Source organism: Conger conger, chromosome 14 (genome assembly GCF_963514075.1).
Source record: "Conger conger chromosome 14, fConCon1.1, whole genome shotgun sequence".
NCBI classification, from domain to species: domain Eukaryota; kingdom Metazoa; phylum Chordata; class Actinopteri; order Anguilliformes; family Congridae; genus Conger; species Conger conger.
The window spans coordinates 4,890,847-4,915,135 of record NC_083773.1 but is presented as its reverse complement, the minus strand read 5'-3'; the positions used below and the strand labels follow the sequence as shown (position 1 = coordinate 4,915,135).

At 51.5% G+C, this 24,289-nt stretch overlaps 1 protein-coding gene across 1 annotated transcript in view; it reads left to right on the top strand.

Moving 5' to 3' along the window:
• Positions 1–24,009, top strand: part of il17rd (interleukin 17 receptor D) — a 41,665-nt gene extending 17,656 nt beyond the window's left edge. The window contains exons 2-13 of the mRNA XM_061220335.1: positions 5,949–6,009; positions 6,919–7,044; positions 12,082–12,200; positions 12,668–12,788; positions 13,568–13,612; positions 14,165–14,316; positions 16,271–16,336; positions 17,011–17,065; positions 17,725–17,835; positions 18,369–18,553; positions 19,954–20,995; positions 22,461–24,009. Coding sequence (XP_061076319.1) covers positions 5,949–6,009; positions 6,919–7,044; positions 12,082–12,200; positions 12,668–12,788; positions 13,568–13,612; positions 14,165–14,316; positions 16,271–16,336; positions 17,011–17,065; positions 17,725–17,835; positions 18,369–18,553; positions 19,954–20,995; positions 22,461–22,585 — 2,208 coding nt within the window. The 3' untranslated portion in view covers positions 22,586–24,009. The remainder of the gene's footprint in view (positions 1–5,948; positions 6,010–6,918; positions 7,045–12,081; positions 12,201–12,667; positions 12,789–13,567; positions 13,613–14,164; positions 14,317–16,270; positions 16,337–17,010; positions 17,066–17,724; positions 17,836–18,368; positions 18,554–19,953; positions 20,996–22,460) is intronic.
• The last annotated feature ends 280 nt before the right edge of the window (positions 24,010–24,289 follow it).

Sequence of the window (24,289 nt, the reverse complement as noted above, 5' to 3'; positions counted from 1 at the left end):
CTGCTGGTTTGGGGGCGAGCTGAGGGGGCGCCGTTCTCTTCTTTTAATCCGCCTCCTCTTTTTTAAACAAAACCGCACCCTCCACATTTCTGCCATATTCGGTCTTGTGATTCTCCCCCCCCCCCCCCTTCTGATTGGCTAATTAGGTCCAGAGAGACGAGGGTAGAGTGATGGAGAAAGGAGGGCAGAGGTGGGGGTGATGTTTTTTTTTTTTTTTTAGCTTTTTAGCTTTTTAGTCACCGTACTGCCAACAGAGTGTGGGTCAATTAGCTGGTAATTGAACTTTCGGCACATCCCAGCGAATGTTGCCGGTTAATTAAGCTAGAGAGTGTTTCGACTAGGTGCCAGAATGAGGCTTTGCCCTCTCCCACCCCCCTGCCCTGCTTTACCACCCCCACCCCTCACTAGGACAAGCTATATATGTACTGTACTGAATCGTTTCCCCTAAAGAGTGGACCCGCAAGGTCGGTGGTTCGATCCCCGGTGTAGCCGCAATAAGATCCGCACAGCCTTTGGGCCCTTGAGCAAGGCCCTTAACCCTGCATTGCTCCAGGGGAGGATTGTCTCCTGCTTAGTCTAATCAACTGTAAGTCGCTTTGGATAAAAGTGTCAGCCAAAGGACATGTAATGTAATGAGTGTCAATAAGATCTCTACTGTAGCCAGAAAACCAGTGATGGCCCATCCGTTTTTGTCTTTTTTCTGGAGGAGGTATGTTTTTGTCTTCTGGAAGATTTAAGGGGCAGGGGAGGGAGGCTGGGGGGCTCTGGGCCGGGGTGGGGATCAAACAAACCGTTCCCCTCTTTTTTTTTTTAAAGGTCTGCCAGTTTGTTTGGAGCTGTCTCCATATGGGCTGCAGCTAATGGGGTATTTAAAGAGAACCATCTGCACTGGTAACTTAGCTGGCGGTGTTCTTGTTAAATTAATTTCATGTGTGAGGTTGGATGCCAGAGGAACCTTTAATCCCAGTACCTTTTTCAACGCGGGCTGAAAACCAGCGAGGGAGAAACCGCGATGAAGCTTCCTTCTCCGTCAACTCGTGTCGACAAAGGCACCTCACTCCAGCGTCCTGCAGAAAAGCGTGTTTTACTGGGGGGGTTTGGGGGCGGCCATTTGCTTTCATTCAGAGTGGGAGATGCTCCCCGAGGCGGTAAGGCGATAAAGGAACGCGCTCCTAGCGGACGAGGAGGCACTTCAGAGGTTTGCGAGGCCTGGCGGGGAAAGCCCTGGAGTCTGTGGAGCGAGGAGAGCCCGTCTCCGAGACAATATAATTACTGTTATTATTCCGAGCGGAGACCGAACACCTGGTTTTCAGGCGGGCCTGGTTTGCACCGAAGGGAGGAAGAAGAGCCCTCCAGTCAACCCCTGCACCAGCCTGGGTACAGAGGCTGCGCCCTTCACACGCACTGGGTACAGAGGCTGTATCCCGCACTGATTTTTACTCTGTATTTACATCTGCATGTAGGCATTCAGCTCATATCTCCAGCCATTCACGTAACTACATGCAGTACATGCAAGTTCAGGCAACGCACAGACCCTCGTTCTAAGTTGTCAGGGTCACAGCCGATAGTCAATACACAATCTTAACGACGGAACGTTAGAAACCGTAGTAGTCTGTTCAAAGGGGGGTGGGGGGTGGGGAATGGAGAGTATAATATTCGTATGGAACAGACGGGTGTTTAATCGTGGGGGGTTGCGGCAGACGGACTGGCTTTTGATCGGGGAGAGAGCGGGCTCGTGCGCATACACAGCTGGCTGTGTGAGGTCCTGTTCCCCGGTCCTGATCCCCGGTCCTGATCCCCGGTCCTGATCCCCGGTCCTGTTCTCCGGTCCTGTTCTCCGGTCCTGTTCCCCGGTCCTGATCCCCGGTCCTGTTCTCCGGTCCTGATCCCCGGTCCTGTTCTCCGGTCCTGTTCCCCGGTCCTGTTCCCCGGTCCTGTTCCCCGGTCCTGTTCCCCGGTCCTGATCCCCGGTCCTGTTCCCCGGTCCTGTTCCCCGGTCCTGTTCTCCGGTCGCTCGCTCTGTTCTCGTGTCACAGCTTGCGTTGCCCGCAGCGATGAGCACAGTGTGAATTTGGAGCGTGTTACAGAGAAAAAAAGAAGAAAAAAAACCGCTTTGCCGCTTTTAGTTTCTCGCTGAGGGGGGATGGGACGGTTGCAGTGTGACGGCCCGTTTCAGCCAATGGAGGGCTGGGAACCCGCTGCGAGGGGGGGGGGGGGTCCGATCCGTTCCTGTCCTTGGGAAAAGGGGCCGGGAGGGGGCCGTCTGTTTCTGGACCGTCTCGCCGTGGCCCGGGGCAGGTATGCGTCTCTCCAGGCCCCTCTTAATTTTGGCCTATTAAGAGCTCTGGAGTTTTGGAGGGAAACGTTAAGACGTGTGGATAACTGACCGTCAGCTGACCTCTTTTTCTTTTTCTTTTTTACCTCTTGGGCAACATTTTGGCTCGTTCGGCTCACATGGGAAGCAGCTAGTTTATGAACCCCCAACCCTGTGTCTACAGCCCAACCTGCCCAACCACACGCCCCCCCCCCACCTCCCCCCCCCTCAGCTCTGACTTCTAACTGTCCCCTTCAAAGCTGTAAAGATGCGGTTTGGCTGCAGAGGCCTTTCAACGCCTCTTAAACGAGGAGGACCATGGTAGGAGTGCCTCCGTAACACCTCCAAAATCCCCTCTTCAGCCCCCCTCCTCCCTCAGGACCAAAGAGAAGGCTCCTGTCTTTTGGGGAGGTGGTGGTGGTGGTGGTGGGGGGGTGCCGTTAAATGTGGGGGCGTCTCTTTGAAAAGGGTGTCGCTGGGCGTGTTGTGAGGGGGCCCCCAGCACACAGGTCGGCTGTGGAGGTGTGAGGCTGGGGGCCGGGGGCCGGGGGCCCGGTGATTAGTTTCAGGTGTGGCGTTGGGGCGGAGGTCGGGACGGCTGCGCACGTCTCTGCGCTCCGACCTGCGGGAGGCCCCCGCTGTGTGCCCCGACGCCGGCCCTCCTGGGGCCCTCCTGGGCCCCCGTTACACTCACGCCTCGTCCAGCCGCTCAATTAGCCCACAGGTGACGGGCCCCTTCCGCCTCCCTGAAGCCCGTAAACACGGCCTGCTTTAAGGACGAAAAACCCTCCCCCGTTTTTTAATGAAGGCCTCTAGCAATGTCTGACTCACTAAGTATGTCACGGCGAAGAACCCCCTGATTTTCAGCACTTTAGTTTTTTTTGTGCCGTTTGGCACGCAACGTTTGACAGAGGATACGTGTGGACACGGCTGGGTGCTGGTAAGGCACTCTTGAACAGAGGAGAGAGGAATAGGGGAGAAAAACACATTGATGGATTTGTGTGGGTTTTCTCCACGTCCAGGTATCCCGAGGGGGGAAAAATGCGAGTGAGAATGGTGGTAGCCTCAGAATTCGGGGTCCCCCATGACCGTACCATGGTGGTCCTCCTCTCCTTGCCTCGCTTCAGATGCACACATCTGGCTGGGGGCGGGGGGGCGGGGGGGCTGAGAGCTAGGGGCTAGGGGGCTACAGAGGGGGGTTAGCTCATCAGCACTCCTCCGTAGGGGGAAGCGGACATTTATGCTTCCTTGTTTTAGCCTCCATAAATCGTTGAGGCTTGAAGCAAATGTCGTACGTCTGTGTGCATTCCGTGCATTTGTCTAGCTCGCGTTAAGTGCGATTCGTTCGTTTGCTCTTGATTTGAGGCTGCTAATCCGCGGAGTGGCGTTTCCGGTGCGGACGTGGTTTGGCGAGCCACTGCACCGCGGAGCCGCGGGGTTCAGGGAGTCGAAGCTGTGCTGGTTCATGTGTTGCGGTATTTACCCAAAATACCCCAGATAGCCTCGTTTTGTGTGTGTACTTGTGTGCGTGGTGGGGCACTGCTGCTGTTCGAGTAGGTTGTTATGGTGAACATACATGTAAGCATGTTTGTTTATACAATATATTGCATTTAGAACCCATGTGAAAGGGCCCGTAAACAGTTCATGACTGAACGTTTAGGTATCTCACTTGTGTACATTGGTCGTTTAATAGGCCGTTTACACTTTTTCCACTTTCGTCACCGAGTTTAGTTAACGTTGCTTTTACGCGGCTCCTAACTAAAACAGCCACACTTTGTAATCACTGTCCCTGTAGTGTTTTACGGTGACGTCTTGCAGTTAAACCAGCCTCACGGCCATATAAACACACAATAAAACGCTGACAGCCAATCAAAATCCCTCCAAATTTACAGGGCGCCACGTACAAGTTGGCAGACGACAGAGCCGAGAGACTACCTGCGAAAGCGTTATCGTTGGTCGGTGTGGATGCTCACATCGTCATCCTCATCATAAAGAGTTCCAGTAATTGGTGATCAGAGGCCATTGTAGCCGTGAATGAGTATACAGACCGGATCAGCAGAGTACAGATGACAAACACAGATTGCTGAAATACAGAAAGGCAGTTGGGATCGTCTGCTGACATATTTCACAAAGCGAGTTTGGGAGAAGCGGGCCTGTGGTGTGGTTTCCAGGGAGACGGGAACTCCGGGACCAACCCGGCCGGGAGCTGCAGCCTGCCTTTTGGAAAAGAGCCACCGAAGGAATTCTCCTCGTGCTGCACATTCCTGCGTTCGGCTCCCGGCAGACACGGCGCTGTTCCTGAATACACCTGATGAGTTCAGCGTGCCTGGGCCCCGCGCACGGTCATGTTCTTCTTAATACTGTATTGGCTGTGGCAATCGGAACCAATTTTCAACCAGTGAGCTCGATTTATTGTACTGCCATACGATGTTTTGTGTCGGGCCGTCAACTGCAGATTTTGAAACCCGAATTTAAGGACCGTAAACACAGGCAGAGGGTGAGTCAACCTGTCAGTCAGGCTTTTTCAACGATAGGAAGGGATCCACAATGGTCTTATAACAATGTTTTAACACAAAACTCTTACCTGTTGCGGCTTTAAGGAGAAAATGCGGATTGATTCCAGGCCGCTCTTCTTTTAGGCTTGGCTGAGAGGCCTGATGGTTAACCGTGCAGCATCCGGTCCATGGAGGTCACTTGCACCCCCTCCTGTATTCAGTGAGGGATTGTGGGATAGGAGTGATGGGATTATGGGTAAGGGAGTCGGCCTGGCCGCGGGGGCCCCTGCGGTGACCTTCCACCCCCCCAGGCTCGGACTCCCCTCCCCCCCCAGACCGCTGTCCCTGTCGGGGGTCACCCCCACTGTTGCTCCACGCTCGGCGTTCTCCTCCTCGGCCCCTGTTCTCCCTCTGTCCCTGAGAAGCGTGTCTAACGTCCACCTTCTGCGAAGGGCCCGGCAGGTTTTCGTAACCGACCCCCATTGCCCGCCCCCAGGTTTTTGGCCATTCCTTCTATCCCCGCTGGGTTTCCCTGGCCCCTTCTGGAGTGGTGGGCTGACGGAGGCTTGGAGGGGTGGAGGGGTGGAGGGGTGGAGGGGTGGAGGGGGGGGAGGGGGGGGGCCGGTGGGTTTAGCTGCAGCCGTGTAATGTGGGGGGAGCGGTCTCTGTTGCTGGCCAGTGCTCCCCTCTGCCGAGCTGTGGCCCCTGCCCCCCTCTGCTGAGCTGTGGCCCCTGCCCCCCTCTGCCGAGCTGTGGCCCCTGCCCAGGACAATTTGAGCAACAGGGGTGACATTGCCTCTGGTGGTGTGAGCAGTCATCTGTCAGTCGGAGGGTTGCCGGTTTCGATCCTGCCCTGGGTGTGTCGAAGAGTGTACCTTAGCTTAAACGCTCCTGACGAGCTGGTCGGCGCCTTGCGTGGCAGCCAATCGCCGTCGGTGTGCGAGAGTGTGTATGAATGAATGGGTGAATGAGAAGCATCAATTGTACTGCGCTTTGGATAAAGGTGCTATGTGAATGCCAATGATTTACCATTTACTGTTGTGCCTGGTCACTGATTCAGAAGAACAGTCACAGTCACTGTTGGGCTTGGTTACTGAAGTGGCTTTCCTTTCTCTCTTTCTCTCTTTCTCTCTCTCTAGGGTCTCCTGTCCAGTTCTGACGGCAGTGGGCGGAAGGCCGGGGTCACGTTCCGCACCGACAGTAAGGGTTTTTCTTAATTATTTTAGTGACTCAACGATCGGGAAGCATCTCCTAAACTCTTTAAGCCGGCGGTTGAATGAATAGACTTTGGCATGAAATGGCCCCAATGAAGTTTCCCCCTTTACCCCACTCCCCCCCCCCACCCCCCCACCACCACGTTCTCGCCTGGCAATTTTTTTTTTTCCTCGGGGAAAGTCAAATTTTCTCCTGACGCTAATCCTGATTTTCCCAGCAGTCAGCCGCCATTGTCTGTGACTGTCAGAGGGAACGGTTCCGCTGAATGGCGGCTGGTTTAGCATCACAATGGCCGCTGTTCAGCGCCCGGGGGGGGGGGGGGGGAGGAGGCGGGCGGGGGCCCGGCGGACCGTGACTGGCTGCTGCTCGTCCCCTACCTGACGAGAGCCCAACAAGACCGGCCTTTGTGCAGAGCTGTGTTCTCTTGTAACAGTTACTGTTTAAAAAAAACAAAAAAACCCAGAGCCCTCCCTCCCCAACACCCTGTGAAAGCACTGCTGGTGCTTGGTATGCGAGCAGTTTGGGGTTAACGTTAACCCTCCCTCTGTCTCTGTGTCCCTCTCCATTCATCTCCCCGTCTGTCTCCCTGTCTCTGTGTCCCCCTGCATTCATCTGTCTCTTTCCCTCACTCTCTCACCCTGGCACACTCATTTCCTCTGTTCTCACCCCCTCACTTTCTCTCTCTCTCCCTCCCTCTGTTTGTCCCTCTCTCCCTCTCTCCCTTTCTCTCTCTCTCCCTCCCTCTGTTTGTCCCTCCCTCTCCCTCTCTCCCTCTCCCTCTCCCTCTCCCTCTCCCTCTCCCTCTCCCTCTCCCTCTCCCTCTCCCTCTCTCTCTCTCTCTCTCTCTCTCTCTCTCTCCCTCTCTCCCTCTCTGTCTCTCTCTCCCTCTCTCAGACTGCACGCTGAACTGGAACCCGTTGGGGAAGCACGCCATCCATGAAGTCAGCAACGTCACCTTCAGCCACCTGGCGTGTGAGGACCAGGCGGCCGTGGTGGTGCACTGGATGCCCAGCCCACTGGGTACTGTACCCCCTACACCACCCTCCTACACCACCCCCTGTACCCCCTACACCACCCTGCTACACCCCCCTGCTACACTGAGTCTCACCCCCCTACACCACCCTGCTACACCACCTCCTGTACCCCCTACACCACCCTCTGTACCCCCTACACCACCCCCTGTACCCCCTACACCCCCCTGCTATACCACCCCCTACACCACCCTGTTACACACACACACACACAGACACAAGCACACACACACACACACACACACAGAGACACAAGCACACACACACATAGAGACACAAGAGACACATAGAGACACAAGCGGGCTTAACTCTGCCATGCTGAGGCAGGGCCTGTGTGCATGAGGATACTCGTATCGAGAACGGCACACAGGAGCTACAGCCCTAGAGGCTCCCCTATAGCCTGCAGTTTGAGTGTAAGACGACTCCCTGTGCCTGCATTTCAGAGGGGAAGTGGGTCACCACAACCCCGTGTTTAATGTTTGGGGATTCATGAGCACCTGGTGTGCGCATCTGTGCACACTTAAAACACGCCCCTCCGTGTCTGTGTGTGTCTCTGTGTTAGCTTGTGTGTATGTGCTTGTGTCTGTGTGTGTGTGTGTGTGTGTGTGTGTGTGTGTGCTTGCTTGTGTCTCTTTGTGTGTGTGTGCTTGTGTCTCTTTGTGTGTGTGTGCTTGTGTCTCTGTGTGTGTGTGTGTGTGTGCTTGTGTCTGTGTGTGTCTCTGTGTTCGCTTGTGTGTGTTCTTGTGTCTCTGTGTGTGGGTATATGCGTGTGTGTGTGCTTGTGTCTGTCTGTCTGTCTGTCTGTGTGTGCTTGTGTGTGTCTGTGTGCTTGTGTCTGTGTGTGCTTGTGTCTGTGTGTGTGTGTGTGTGTGTGTGTCTCTGTGTTCACTTGTGTGTGTGCTTGTGCCTCTGTGTGTGTGGGTATATGTGTGTGTGTGTGCTTGTGTCTGTCTGTGTGTGTGTGTGTGTGTGTGTGTGTGTCTGTGCTCGTGGCTGCAGTCAGTAAACAGTTTTCCTGTTTTCCCAGTAAACGCGGCTCTTGCACTTTTCCTCCTCAGACCCAGTTTGGCGGGTTTGTTTTGGTGGCGGCTGAACTTGTGCGCTCTTGCGTGACAAGCGTACACAAGGGCCTGATTAATTGCAGGTGTATCGGAGCGCGGTACGGAGGAGGGAGATTTGGGGGGGGGAGTAGCACTGCCCTCTTCAACGCCCCCTCATGCTAGCTGCCCCGATCAAAGCCTCAGGCTGCTGCACCACCCATCCCGATGCCCAGAATATGGTCATTCTCATGCCCCGACACTACCTCTAATGCCCCTGAGAGAGACCGAGAGACATAGAGAAAGAAAAGGGGGACAGAGAGGGAGAGAGAGACGGAGGGAGAGAGATAGAGAGAAGGAAAGGGGGCCAGAGAGAGAGAGATGGAGAGGGATCGAGAAATGAAGGGGGAGAGAGAGAGAGAGACCACACATTACGGCCCCTCTGATGTCTTGTGAAGGAATGCGTGCGAGAGCGAGAGGGGGAGAGGTGGAAAGAGGCAGAAAAAAGAAAGAAGGGGAAGAGAGGGAGGGGGGGGAAGGGAGGGAGAGGGAGAGGGAGAGGGAGAGAGGGGTGGGGGAAGAGATGCCCCTGGCTTCCGTACGCCAGGGCCCCATTGAAGGTGGTAACGTGAGGCCCCGGTGGGGCCCCGGCACAATGGGCCCTGTTGTGTGAGGCGGGGGGTTAATCCGCTCAGGTGGAGGTATGCCCATAAGAGCCCGTCTGTGGAAGCACGCTCCGCACTCCGAGAGCAGGCCGGGCTCTTTCTGTCTCTCTGTCTCTCTGTCTGCGCGCGGATAGAGTTCCCCAGGAGGCTGGCAGCGGAGGGAGCGTAACCAGTCAGGCAGCTTTTCCCCCCCCCCTGGCCGTTCTCTCTCTCTCTCTCTCTCTCTCTCTCTCTCTCGCGCTCTCTCTCTCTCTCTCTCCCCTGTGTCTCCTGTGAGGGGGGGGGGGCTGATAGGATCGCCAGGGCGACGGAGGTGTGGAGTTACACCCTCTAAAGAGAGGAGCCCCTTTCAGACCTGTCCTTACTGCTGCGACGGGAACCGCGCTGTGTGTGTGTGTGTGTGTGTGTGTGTGTGTGTGTGTGTGTGTGTGTGTGTGTGTGTGTGTGTGTGTGTGTGTGCGCGCGTGTGCAAAAGAGTGTGAGTTGTGTATATGGTTGTGCATTGTTGTGTGAGATTGTGAGATTGTGTACGTCTCTGTGTGTGTACGTTTGTGCTGTGTATATGGTTGTGCATTGTTTTGTGTGTGTGTATCCATGTTTGTTTGGTGTATGTGGCTGTGCGTTGTTTTGTGTGTGTGTGGGTATGCATGTGTTTGTATATGTATGTATGTGTGTGGTGTATGTGGTTGTGCATTGTTTTGTGTGTGAGCGTGTGGGTATAATTGATAAGGCAGAAGTGTAATTAAAGGGCGGTGTGTTGGCCCTCTCTGAGGGGTGAGGGAGGTGCTGGCATGCAGGTTTGTCTCCCTCCCCTGTGCTCGGGTCTGTGAGCCAGCTCCCTCCCCTGCCAGCCCTCAGTCTCACACAGCCCGCACGGAGACACACACCCTCCGTCTCACACAGCCTCAGTCTCACACAGCCCGCACGGAGACACACACCCTCAGTCTCACACAGCCCGCATGGAGACACACACCCTCAGTCTCACACAGCCCGCACGGAGACACACACCCTCAGTCTCACACAGCCCGCACGGAGACACACACCCTCCGTCTCACACACACTCAGTCTCACACACACTCAGTCTCACACACACTCAGTCTCACACACCCTCAGTCTCACACACCCTCAGTCTCACACAGCCTCAGTCTCACACACCTTCAGTCTCACACACCCTCCGTCTCACACAGCCTCCGTCTCACACACCTTCAGTCTCACACACCTTCAGTCTCACACACCTTCAGTCTCACACACCTTCAGTCTCACACACCCTCCGTCTCACACAGCCTCCGTCTCACACACCCTCAGTCACACACAGCCTCAGTCTCACACAGCCTCAGTCTCACACACCCTCCGTCTCACACACCCTCCGTCTCACACAGCCTCAGTCTCACACACCCTCCGTCTCACACAGCCTCAGTCTCACACACCTTCAGTCTCACACACCCTCAGTCTCACACAGCCTCAGTCTCACACACCCTCAGTCTCACACACCCTCAGTCTCACACACCCTCAGTCTCACACAGCCCGCACGGAGACACACACCCTCAGTCTCACACAGCCCGCACGGAGACACACACCCTCAGTCTCACACACCCTCAGTCTCACACAGCCCGCACGGAGACACACACCCTCAGTCTCACACACCCTCAGTCTCACACAGCCCGCACGGAGACACACACCCTCAGTCTCACACACCTTCAGTCTCACACACCCTCAGTCTCACACAGCCTCAGTCTCACACACCCTCAGTCTCACACAGCCCGCACGGAGACACACACCCTCCGTCTCACACACACTCAGTCTCACACAGCCTCAGTCTCACACAGCCTCAGTCTCACACAGCCTCAGTCTCACACAGCCCGCACGGAGACACACACCCTCAGTCTCACACAGCCCGCACGGAGACACACACACTCAGTCTCACACAGCCCGCACGGAGACACACACCCTCAGTCTCACCCAGCCCGCACGGAGACACACAGGGCATGGGGGTGGGGAATGTAAACAGTGTTGGGGGGGGGGGCAGTTTGATATCTGAAGTTTGTTATCGGTTTTTAAAGTCTGCAGATGAGTTGTGCCTATGTCGTGCCAGTGTTTTCTTCTTCCATTGTTTGGTTTGGAAGCTAATCTGCCAGGTGTTCTACACTGTGGGTGGATGTGCGCATGCACATGATTGTGTGTGTGTGTGTATGAGCTATAACAGGGTTGTGTGTGTGTATGAGCTATAACAGGGTTGTGTGTGTGTATGAGCTGTAACAGGGTGTGTGTGTGTGTGTATGAGCTGTAACAGGGTGTGTGTGTGTGCTGTAACAGGGTTGTGTGTGTGTATGAGCTGTAACAGGGTGTGTGTGTGTGTGTGTGTGTATGTATGTATGTGCTGTAACAGGGTGTGTGTGTGTGTCTGTGTATGTATGAGCTGTAACAGGGTGTGTGTGTATATGTGTGTGTGTGTGTATGTATGTGCTGTAACAGGGTGTGTGTGTGTGTGTGTGTGTGTGTATAAGCTGTAACAGGGTGTGTGTGTGTGTGTGTGTGTGTGTGTGTGTGTGTGTGTGTGCTGTAACAGGGTGTGTGTGTGTGTGTGTGTGTGTGTGTGTGTGTATGAGCTGTAACAGGGTGTGTGTGTGTGTGTGCTGTAACAGGGTGTGTGTGTGTGTCTGTGTATGTATGAGCTGTAACAGGGTTGTGTGTGTGTATGAGCTATAACAGGGTTGTGTGTGTATGAGCTGTAACAGGGTGTGTGTGTGTGTCTGTGTATGTATGAGCTGTAACAGGGTGTGTGTGTATGTGTGTGTGTGTGTGTGTGTGTGTATAAGCTGTAACAGGGTGTGTGTGTGTGTGTGTGTGTATAAGCTGTAACAGTGTGTGTGTGTGTGTGTATGAGCTGTAACAGGGTGTGTGTGTGTGTGTGTGTGTATAAGCTGTAACAGTGTGTGTGTGTGTATGAGCTGTAACGGTGTGTGTGTGTGTGTGTGTGTGTGTGTGTGTGTGTGTGTGTGTGTGTGTGTATATAAGCTGTAACAGGGTGTGTGTGTGTGTGTGTGTGTGTGTGTGTGTATGAGCTGTAACAGGGTGTGTGTGTGTGTGTGTGTGTGTGTGTGTGTGTGTATAAGCTGTAACGGTGTGTGTGTGTGTGTGTGTGTGTGTGTATAAGCTGTAACGGTGTGTGTGTGTGTGTGTGTGTGTGTATGAGCTGTAACAGGGTGTGTGTGTGTGTGTGTGTGTGTGTGTGTGTGTGTGTGTGTGTGTGTGTGTATGAGCTGTAACAGGGTGTGTGTGTGTGTGTGTGTGTATAAGCTGTAACAGGGTGGCGTTTCTCTGCAGGCATTGAGCACGTGCGGGGGTTCAGAGTGTACCTGGAGGATAAGAGTCCGGAGGGGAAGCAGTGTCAGCACATGGTGCTGAAGGATCCGCGACAGCTCAACTTCTCCTTCAGGAACGTGGTAATGACACCAACCCTCTTTTCACTCTGAAATATGTGGATATTATGTGTATGTAATCAAGAATGCGTCGAATGTACGGGTGAAATGGTTTACGAAGACGGCTGCCAATTGAAATCCAGGTGTATGCTTGTTTCAGTTAATTTGCAGAAGATGTACTACTGCCAATAGCAAAAACATGTTTCCCTGTAATTCATGGAAACTAATAATAAAAATGTCCCACATATCTATATATGAGTAGATTGTGAAAGGGAAATGTGAAAGCATGGCTCTGGTGTTGCTGTGAGAGGGTTGACCTTTGAAGGGAAACGATGTCCCTGACTCTTGTAATATCCATGAGTCTAATGATGTCACTGGCTGGTGTGATGTCACTGCCTGTTGTGATGTCACAGGCTGTTGTGATGTCACTGGATCTTGTCTCTGTGTGTTGGGAAAATAAATGATGTCACTGCCTCTTGTTGCCCGGACAGAAAATGAGCTCCCAGCCCTTTCCCGGATTAGACTTCGAGACGGACTATATGATCCGGATCGTTCCGTTCCCCACCTTCATGAACGAGAGCTACTTCCCCCCGTCTTTCCTCCGTACCAACAGTAAGGCGCTATATACCTCGCACACGGACACGCTACAGCCAGACCCCTCTCTGCTGTTTCTCCTTCCTTCTTATGAGTGCCAGTGTGTCTGTCTGTTAGACAATAAAATGCCAAAGGGCGGCCTGTAGCTTACTGGTTAAGGTACACGACTGGGACCCGCAGGGTCGGTGGTTTGATCCCCAGTGTAGCCACAATAAGATCTGCACAGCCGTTGGGCTCTTGAGCAAGGCCCTTAACCCTGCATTGCTCCAGGGGAGGATTGTCTCCTGCTTTAGTCTAATCAACTGTACGTCGCTCTGGATAAGAGCGTCTGCCAAATGCCGTTAATGTAATGTAATGTAACGTAACAACCAGACCCCTCAGACATCACACACAAACACGCCACAACCAGACCCCTCTGCTGTTCCTCCTTCCTCCTTATGAGTGCCAGTGTGTCTGTGTGTTATTCAGTAAAATGCTAAGCGGGCAGCATTTTCAGCTGGCATCAGTCAGGCCTTTCCAATTCATTTAACTCCAGTCACTGAAATGAATTGAAATTCAACAAATCAATTGAACAAATTAACTTAAGACCAGTATGAGTGGATGGAGCCAATTTATTTTCTTACTTTTGAACGTTACTTTCTTTTTCATCTTTGCTCTGTGTTTACTTTTTTGTTTTGCCCTGTCCCTTCAGAACAAAAACAATAAATAATGCGACAGATTAAAGAGAGTGCTGATTTATCTGAAATGGTGTGTAGCTGAGAGAAGCAGCCCCATGTCTGTTTTATGGTGTTTTCCAGCCTGTGAAGTCCTGCTGAGCCCAGATAATCTGGTCTGCAAACCATGTGAGTTTCTGCTTTTGATTCTTGGGGGGGAAATGTGAACCATCTTTTACAGCCATCTTGTGTCTGACTGCTACATGCCCTTGAGGAAGAGATTAATTCAGACAAGTCCACCCTCTTGATGAAAAGGGTCCTATATTCTGTTACACTGTGCACAGTATTTGAGGTTTGTGGATTAAATGTTCTAAACTATCGCTCTATTTCTGTCGCGTAATCACGTCACTGTGAGCTCGAACAGGTTAACACTGATGACAGAAGTCCATAACAGAAGTGATTATTCTGGTGCTTTGATAATAACCTAATGGAGAGTTGCTACTTAGGAGGAAAAAGCATCTAAGGTCGGCATCACATTGGAGGTGGTGTTCCAAGCGATTTAAACTGCAGTAGAGCCTGTGCCAGATTAGTGGAAACTCCTGGATGGGGGGTTAGTGGAGTCTAATGAGTCTAATGACTGTTCTGTGTGCCTGTATCTTCCTGGATGGATCTGACAGAGCTGTAATACGTTGCTCTTTTTTTTTTTTTTTTCTTTTTTTTTTTTTTCTACCTGTCATTTAGTCTGGAAGCCCAAGAGCCTGAACATCTCCCAGCTGGGCTCCAGCCTGCAGGTGGCGTTCGACCACGCCCCGGCCACGTTCGGCTTCTCCACCTACTACCTGTACTACAAACTCCGGCAGGAGAGCTCCTTCAGGCTCAAGTGCTGCAAGCCGGTAAGGTCATCCCCAAGAGGTCTAACCATCCCACAAATCCCCCCGGTGTAGTCCCTTATATTGGTACATGGTAAATGGCATTAAGTACATTAAATTAATGGCATTTGGCAGACGCTCTTATCCAGAGTGACGTACAGTTTATTAGACTAAGCAGGAGACAGTCCTCCTCTGAAGCAATGCAGGGTTAAGGGCCTTGCTCAAGGGCCCAACGGCTGTGCGGATCTTATTGTGGCTACACCGGGGATCGAACCGATGACCTTGCGGGTCCCAGTCATGTGCCCTAACCACTACACTACAGGCCACCACAATGATGCTTCTCATTCACCCATTCACACACTCACCGATGGCAATTGGCTGCCATGCAAGGCACCAACCAGCTCGTCAGGAGCAATTGTGGGTTAGGTGTCTTGGTCAGGGAGACTTCGACACACCTAGGCTGGGATCGAACCGGCAACCCTCCCGACTGCCAGAGACTGCTCTTACCTCCTGAGCCAATCACGTTACTTGAGGAGGCGACTGCATTCCATTCAGTTTTATCTGTGTAGTGCTTCATACAGATTGTCGGTGAGATTGTCACAAAGACGCTTTGCAGGAAAACGGCAAAGAAATTTGGAAAAATTAACTGGATAAGTTCATTATTTTAAAGTACAGAGACTTTACTGTAATTGTGTGAACATAGCTAACAACATTCCCAGACCATTAAACGTTAAATGGAAGTAGCTATGCCAACTTGGAACCAGAATACAAATTTTGAATACCAAGTGTGTACATTGTTTTGCATCAGTCCACATAACTAAAAAGCAATATTAATAAACAATTCAACCGAAACTTAATTGAGAGAGAGAGTTAAATGCAAGTAAGACTGTATAGGATTGTAGTTCACTCTCTTAGCCTTACTGTCATGGTGAACCCAAAAAGTGTGCAGTTTTCCGTCTCTCTGTTGTGTCTCTGTTTGGAAGGTCATGAGCGTCTGCCAAATGCCATTAATGTAATGTAATGTCATTTCTGGACAAAAGAAAGCATCGTATCAGTGGACTTTAAATACGATTTCTGAGAACATACTGAAAAATGATGAGAGCACTTGTTTGTAACATGCTATTTTGCATATGTAAAAAATACTAATGTAGATACTAATCTTGGTTAAGTGAACATTGCGTACAAACAGTATAGTTAGTGGTTCAGATGTATCCTTCAACTGTTTTGTTTGAGATACTGTGATGGCCTTGTATACATGAATATCGGTGACCTTTGTGTTTCATGGTGCAAACAATATCCAGAATACTGTGTGCATGATGACATCGTCAGCGCGTACCATATCCAATAATATAAAGGAAATGTGTATCTGAACCATGGGTTTTAAAGGGCAAAGTACAGCTGAGCAAGGCCACAGAAAAACTAAACAAAATTATCTGGCCTCATGCCTAAAAAAAAAAGAAAAGAAATCTGATTCTTGTATTTTATAATGTTGCTACTCAATTCTAGATTGAAATTTTTGCTTTAATTATGCTTGATTCAGAATACGGACTTCCCATCTTTTTCCGACCGGAATAATCAATGAGGAATGGGGGATGCCAGAAGGATTAGGGGTGCTTCAAAAATAAAAGGTTTTGTGGGTGCTGCTCGGTCTTGAACTGCAAATTCAGGACAATTACAACTTCCTCCAAGGGATGAGGAGAAAAGTGCTCTCCCCTCCAGCAGCAGGCTTGGCGCAGACCCGTACTGCATTGCTGTGTTTAATTGTGTTTAATTGTGTTTAATTGTGTCGTTGTTTCGGCTCAGCGTGGCCTAATGAAGGTCAAACAGTGCCCGTACGTTTACACCACGGCCTGGTTCTTATGAGCGGTTGAACACAATTAAATATCACACTGTTCATTGTTCTTTCTCGTAATGAACAATGAATAATTTGACATTTTAAACGGGGTGTCTGTATGTTAAGCATGTTCTCTGCCTCCAGGAGCCCAGCTCTTACAGAACAACATGTTCTCTCCCGGACGTAACGCCAGGGACCTACATCATCGAGGTGAGGACACCCTGCCCCGGGAATTATGGGATTGTTCTGATTATTGTACAAATATATATATTTTTGGCCCACCGTGAGAGAGCTAAATCTCATTCTTAAGTACTGTGTAAACATTCATAAATGTTAATGTTCATTATGACAAATGGGTAGAGTGTAGGTATGAGAATAGGTTATGCTACCACGGATTCAGTGAGTGACACAACAAAGGCCGATCCGTTTCAGGATTTTGTGGCAACTTCTGGTCTTAATTATTTAATTGACTCAATCGTATCTTATCTGACGTGTGTACGAGTACCGGCTACAGCTGCAAGACTGCAAGTGTATCTGAATGATTTTACTGTGCTCAAGTACGGGCTTGAACCAGGGTAATTTATAGAGCTGTCAGCAAATTTGCAAAACAAGGCAATCGGTTGGAACAAAAACCAGTACGCAGACCGGCCCTCGGGGACTGGAGTTGCGCACCCCTGCATTAGCTTGACACATAAAGTGACACACACAGTACGCCTCTGTGCAGTTATTGACGTAAGAAATTATGGGTAGCTATTTTTGAGAATTTGTTCTCATGCTTAGAAAAAGGTACATTCTCCTGTTTTCCTGTTTGATTAAAAAAAAATAGTTGTTGACACGTCAGTGTGCGAGAATGTACGCACTCATATGTTTACCTGTACGCCCAGCTCCGAGACGACATCAACACCACGCGGAGACAGGCCCAGTACCACGTGAGCCAAGGTAAACCCCTCGTACTCGACCCTAAAATGGCCGCCAGGCTCTACTCTGTACTGGCACGGTGATTTAGATCTCAGGAAGCAGGCTTTCTGCGGATTGTCAAGACGTCGAGCTGCACTGTGTGAACCGCACGGTGAGTTTGAGGACGCGTTCGGTTGCCGTTGCCTGTTATTCCTGAATGTTGAGTTGTTCGGTGCGCCTCGCTGTGAACTCCTTGGCCCCAGAGTTGTGCTTGCTGTGTCACTCTCGCAGTGCGTTTTATCGTTGTTATTACTATTGTCAGTTAATTTAGTTTTACAAACATTATTTTGTTCTGGCTGTCGAGTGTCCAGCTGTGTCCAGCTGTGTACAGTTGTGTGATTAGGCACCTCTTGTGTTGCTTGATTAGGCACCTCTTTCTTGTGTTGCGTGATTAGGAATCAGGTGCGCGATTAGGCACCTGTTGCGTGATTAGGCATCAGTTGTGTGATTAGGCACCTGTTGTGTTGCGTGATTAGGCACCTCTTTCTTGTGTTGTGTGATTAGGCATCAGTTGTGTGATTAGGCATCAGTTGTGCGATTAGGCACCTGTTGTGTTGTGTGAATCGGCACCTGTTGTGTGATTGGCCGTCTGCCGTGCATTGCTCCTGCATTTTGAGTGATCTGCTGTCTCTCTGGCGCAGTGCACTCCCTGTGGGCGGGGCCGATCCGGGCCATGGCCATCACCGTTCCCCTGGTCATCATGTCCGCCTTCGCCACGCTCTTCACCGTCATGTGCCGCAAGAAACAGCAGGGTGAGTCCCGCCGCGCTGCGCCTTCCGCCTCACCTCCGCCTCACCTCCGCCCGTCTGTCTGTCACCACTGCAGCAGCTCAGTCATGAGATCACGCTTTACAGTACATCTTTGTCATATTCCAGGTTTTTCATCTGAAAAAAGTACATTTGTCTAATGTACACACACTCATACACTCACACGTACACACACTCACTCACTCACACACTCCACTCATACACTCACACGTACACGCACTCACTCATACACTCACACGTACACGCACTCACTCACTCACTCTCTCCCACACTCCACTCATACACTCACACGTACACACACTCACTCACTCACACACTCACTCATACACTCACACGTACACGCACTCACTCACACACTCACTCATACACTCACACGTACACGCACTCACTCACACACTCCACTCATACACTCACACGTACACACACTCACTCACTCACACACTCACTGATACACTCACTCTCTTTTAACACGATGCTTCCACGCCCCCCCCCTCCCGTGTCCGTGACGCCGTGCGCAGAGAACATCTACTCCCACCTGGACGAGGAGAGCTCCGAGTCCTCCTCTCACACCACGGCGCTGAACGCAGACAGGCCCTGGCCCCGCCCCAAGGTCTTCATCTGCTACTCCAGCCGGGACGGGCCCAAGCACCTCGCCGTGGTCCAGAGCTTCGCCAGCTTCCTGCAGGACTTCTGCGGCTGCGAGGTACAGACCGCCCCCTGCCCACAGCGCTGTGTGAGGGGTAACTCTGCCACGGTGCATTATGGGCCTCTGTATCGACTGTGGTGCATTATGGGCCTCTGTATCTACTGTGGTGCGTTATGGGGCTCTGTATCTACTGTGGTGCATTATGGGCCTCTGTATTTAATACATTACATTACATTAATTATCCAGAGTGACGTACAGTTGATTAGACTAAGCAGGAGACAACCCTCCCCTGGAGCAATGCAGGGTTAAGGGCCTTGCTCAAGGGCCCAACAGCTGTGCGGATCTTACTGTGGCTACACCGGGATGAGAACCACTGACCTTGCATGTCCCAGTCATTTACCTTAACCACTACGCTACAGGGCGCCCCTAACACATCTTCTGTGGTACATAGCGGGCTGGTACATTAGATTAATCTGCCATGGTATACAGCAGGCCTCTCTATTGGGTAAATCCACTGTGGTTCATAGCAGGCCAGTACATTAGATTAATCTGCCATGGTATATAGCAGGCCTCTGTATTCAATACCTCTACTGTGGTTCATAGCAGGCCAGTACATTAGATTAATCTTTGTCATGAGGTTAATTCTGAATGAGCAGAGGCCTGCATATTACACACAGTATCTGCTGTGTGTTCAATCAACTGGGCGGACGCGCCGGTTAAATATGTACACTAAAGTGTGAAAGGCCAGTGTCTTAAATACGTCTGCGCTAGGTGGGTTTGCCTTGGGTCATCCAGGGCTGTGTATGTGATTAACATTCGCCGTGAGATCAGTGAGAACGGTGCGCTTAGTCAGTCTGTGGTGGGAGGTTTAGCCTCCTATGTGGGGTGCCCTGTGGCTCAAATGGCCGTGTATTTAATAAACCCGTGTGGAGAGATTGTGCGGATTGGGAGCAGAGAGTGTTCACAGTGAGTGAACCTGCGCAGAGAAGAGCAGCTCCGGGCTGGGGGGGAAACTGACTCCCCGGAGCAGTTTCGTCAGTTTTGTACACACTGCCACCTGCTGGCCGAATGAGGGAAGTGTGCTTTGCGCTTTCTGGACTGGTGTTGAATTTGTTTGGCAGGGATTTCAGACTCCAGGCCTGGAGGGCTGCAGCTTCAGTGGGTTTTTGTGGTTTGCTTTTAATCATTGGCCAATTTAGGCCTGGGACAGAAGGTTTGGGGACTCTAGCCAATGGACAATTAAATTAAGCACTTAACTGCTCACACCAAGACCAGCAGACACTTGCCTGTTCAATACTAGTTTGAGATTCCTGTTGCACGGTGTTTTAAAAAGGCATGTTGAGGGAAGGTTTTGACAATGTTGTGATTTATTGCTGTGGAGATTGAGAAGCTGAAGGGGAGGGGGGGGGTTCCTGTTTGTGGGTGAAAGGGTGACAGTGCATCCTCCCGTGCTGCAGGTGGCGCTGGACCTGTGGGAGCACCTGGAGATGTGCAAGGAGGGGCAGATGGCCTGGCTGAGCCGGCAGCTGGAGGAGGCCCACTTCATCCTCACCGTCTGCTCCAAGGGCATGAAGTACTTTGTGGAGAAGAAGAGCCGGAGGAGCAGAGGGGCGGGCGGCCGGGGGTCGTCGGCGGGGGGGTCCGGGGGGTCGGCGGGGGGGTCCGGGGGGTCGGCGGGGGGGTCGGGGGGCGCGGGCGGGGACCTGTTCGTGGTCGCCGTGGCGATGATCGGGGAGCAGCTGCGGCAGGCGAGGCAGCGCTCGGCGGACCTGTCGCGCTTCGCGGCCGTGTACTTTGACTACTCGCGCGAGAGCGACGTGCCCGCGCTGCTGGCCCTGGCGCCCCGCCTGCGCCTCATGGACCAGCTGCCGCTGCTGTTCGCCCGGCTGCACGCCCGCCAGCCCGGCCCGGCTGACCGCCCGCCGCCGCCCCCGCCCCCCAGCCTCAGCAAGCACAACTACTTCCGCAGCCGCTCCGGCCGCGCGCTGTACGTGGCCATCTGCAACATGCACCAGCTCGCCGCCCAGGAGCCCGACTGGTTCCACCGCAGACTGGGCCCCGGGGCCGGCGCGGGCCCCGGCCCCTGCCCCTGCCCCGCCCCCGGCCCCGCCCCCGGCCCGTCCCGTGCCCGCACGCGGGCTCCGCCCCTGCAGAAGTGTGACTCTGGCCTGGTGCTGAACGAGGTGGTGCTGAGGACGCCGCCCCCCGAGGGGGAGGGCGCCGTGGCGAGCCACGCCCTCGTCCCGCCGTCCGTCTCCGTCTCCTCGCAGGGAGAGCCCGAGGGCCCGGCCCCCCAGGACAGCCTCCCCAGCGCCCCCCTGGGGCCCCTCCCGCACACGGACGGCTCGGCCAGCCCCCCCGAAATGCCCCGGGACTCGGGCATTTACGACTCGTCCGTGCCCTCCTCCGAGCTCTCCATCCCGCTGATGGAGGGGCTGAACCCAGACCAGGCCGACTGCTCCTCCCTGACCGACAGCGTGTCCTCCTCCTCTGGCCTGGGTGAGACACGCACACTCACGCACACGCACTCATATACTCTTACACACACATACACACACACTCATATACTCTTACACACACACACACACACACACACACACACACACACACACACACTCATATACTCTTACACACACACACACACACGCACTCACGCACACACACTCATATACTCTTACACACACACACACACACACACACACACACACACGCACAGACACACACACACACACACACACACGCTCATATACTCTTACACACACACACACACACACACGCACACACACTCATATACCCTTACACACACACGCACAGACACACGCACACGCACCCACAGACACACACACTCATATACTCACACGCACACGCACACACAGACACACACACTCATATACTCTTACACACTCATACACACACACTCATACTCTTACACTCACACACTCATATACACACACACACACACACTCATACACTCATATACTCTTACACACACTCACACACACTCACTCACTCACTCACACATACATTCACACACACTCACACACACATACGTACACGCACTCACGCACTCTCACACACACACACTCCCACACACACGTACACGCATTCTCACACACACACACTCACTCACTCACTCACTCACTCACTCACTCACTCACTCACTCACTCACTCACTCACTCACTCACACACACACGCATACACTCACACACACACACTCACTCACTCACACGTACACGCATTCTCACACACACTCACACACACATACGTACAAGCACTCACGCACTCTCACACACACATACGTACAAGCACTCACGCACTCTCTCACACACACACACACTCTCACGCACACTCATGTATATGCGTGCACACACTCGCGCACACACTCGCACACACACTAAAAGCACTCGCTCATTATTAATGCATCCAAACGCAGGCTTTCATGATATACATTCTCTCAGATCAGAGCCTGACTGAGAGTAAAGCGCATTGTGTTACTGAGTGTAAAATAAGACCTGAACGTTGCGTTTTCTCTCACGGTACCTCATGACATCATATTAAAGGTACAATAGGTATGTGTTAAGACATTGTCACAAGACCATTATAAATCCCTTCCTATCATTGAAAAAGGCTCACTGACATGTTGACTCACTCTCTGCCTGTGTTTATAGTCCTAAAATTCAGGCTTAATAATATGCAGTTGACGGGCCGGCACTCTGTACCAGAACATTGTATAGCTGTACTATAATTCAAGCTCATTGGTTGGAAAATCGGTTCTAATTGCCACAGCCAATGGCGTTTCAATGTCAGCGCGTTCACCTGGAACGGGGAGGGATAAACAGTGTTGTGGTTTGAGCGTGTTTGCTGCTGCAGTTCCTCTCTTGACCGTGAGAAGTCCAAAATTACCTATTGTACCTTTAAATGAGACCGTTGTGTGTGTGTGTGTGTGTGTGTGTGTGTTTGCAGGAGACGAGGAGCCCCCTGCTGTCAGCTCTCTGCACTGCGGCGGCTCCACCATCTGCAAGGCCGAGCTCCATCACCACCGCAGCCTGGAGCCCAGCGAAGGACTGGCCGCGGTGGCCTCCTCGTAGTGCCCGCCTCCCGGACACGCACTGCCACTTTACTGCCTCGCCTTCCAGCAGCAGTGCACTTATTCGGGCCTTTCCCCAGCACGCCCCCCCCCCCCCCCCGCCCCCCCCTCCTACGCATCGGACGACCGGAGGAGGGAGGGCGCCTCTCGTGTTGTCACACTCGACTCCCGATTCATCAGTTCTGTTGAGTTCGGTCGAGCCCCTCCATTTTGTTTGAAGAAGAAGAAGAAGAAGAAGAAAAAAAACAAACGTCTGGTGTCTGCAATCTGCTGGAGTGCGTGAAAGGCTGGGCGCTATTTGACCAAAGTGGTTGTGTTTTCATGCAGCCTTGTCTCCATTAGCGGTAGTGCTAAAACGTGGTGTATATGTTGTAGAGTGGCTCATCACCTGCAGAAAGTGTCCCTTTATGGTTGCCAATTCAGCACCCCCCCACCCTCTCCCCCACTTTTTTAAAATCAAATAACTGGGTGGTGTTGCCATGAGCCAGTGGTAATCGTCGAGGTACATTCTTTGGGAAAGTGTGATTGAGTACATATTTGTACGTGGGTATCTCATTTTTTATTTATTGTTTAATTTTTTTTGTTGTTTTTTTTTTTTTAAAAGACTGGTCTCGTATATGCATATGAAAATGCCTGGAGATGCCCTTGTCATCGAGTTCTGAGGTAGTCCACAGAAAAGATGAGTTTGTTGAGGCTGAATATGAGAGTCAAAGCACTTTGAGTTACTAGTTGACAGATTGTGCTTTGTATATATTTTTTAAAAGATTTGTTTTGTGAAACATTATCGCCCCACAGCGCAAGAAATAACTGCCCGAAGTTTACATATATCAGTTACTCTATGGACATTAGAAATGACGATTTGGTTCATTTTTTGTGTAACTCCTGGAAATTGCAAAGGGCCGAAAGTAGCTTATTCCGTTATGTCAAATTTCATCATAATTAACTTGTCTCTCAGCTTTAAATGACATAGAGATGATTATAGCAGACTATATTAGTGGCCCTTAGCACTGGAATAACAGATTCAGGTCCTGTTGAATGGCATAAACTCTACATAAACTCTTTTTTTTTTTTTTTAATAGACAGTCACATTTGTTTTAAGTTGTTTTTAAACTTTTACTACAGATACAAACCTTCCTTGGGTTCATGGCGTAGAGCTGTAGAGACTGGATTAATGCCTTTTATAGAGGAACGCCTCTTCACCGGGGAACGAGTCGAAACGCCATCCACCGTCCAGCTTACTTTCAATGGGTCCACGTTTTTTGGTCATTTGCAAACTTTGATCTGTTCATGTTTTATATATATAAATATATATATATAGTTTAGGATATTAGACATTATTTCTACATTATATATCAACTCTGTACTGTTTTATAGTACCCTAATGTAGGAAATAAGCACCAAATAAAACTGATTTTTATTAATGAAGAGTGGAGGAAGTCTGTCATTTTTGCTGTTGACGTGGAAACGAACATCAAAGTTATTCGCATGAGCAATGGCTCTGAGAATTGATGGAGGTCCAATACTGGCCATTGCCTTTAGATGGCAATAATGCTACAGTGGCTAATATGCTTTTAACAGGAACGCAACATGCATTTTTTTATACACCAAGCACTTTTAGGTAGTTATTAGGCTACTGCAGTAGAAGTCTATCTACTTCGAGGTTTGATGTGTTGTGTGTTCAGAGATGCTCTTCTGCATACCACTG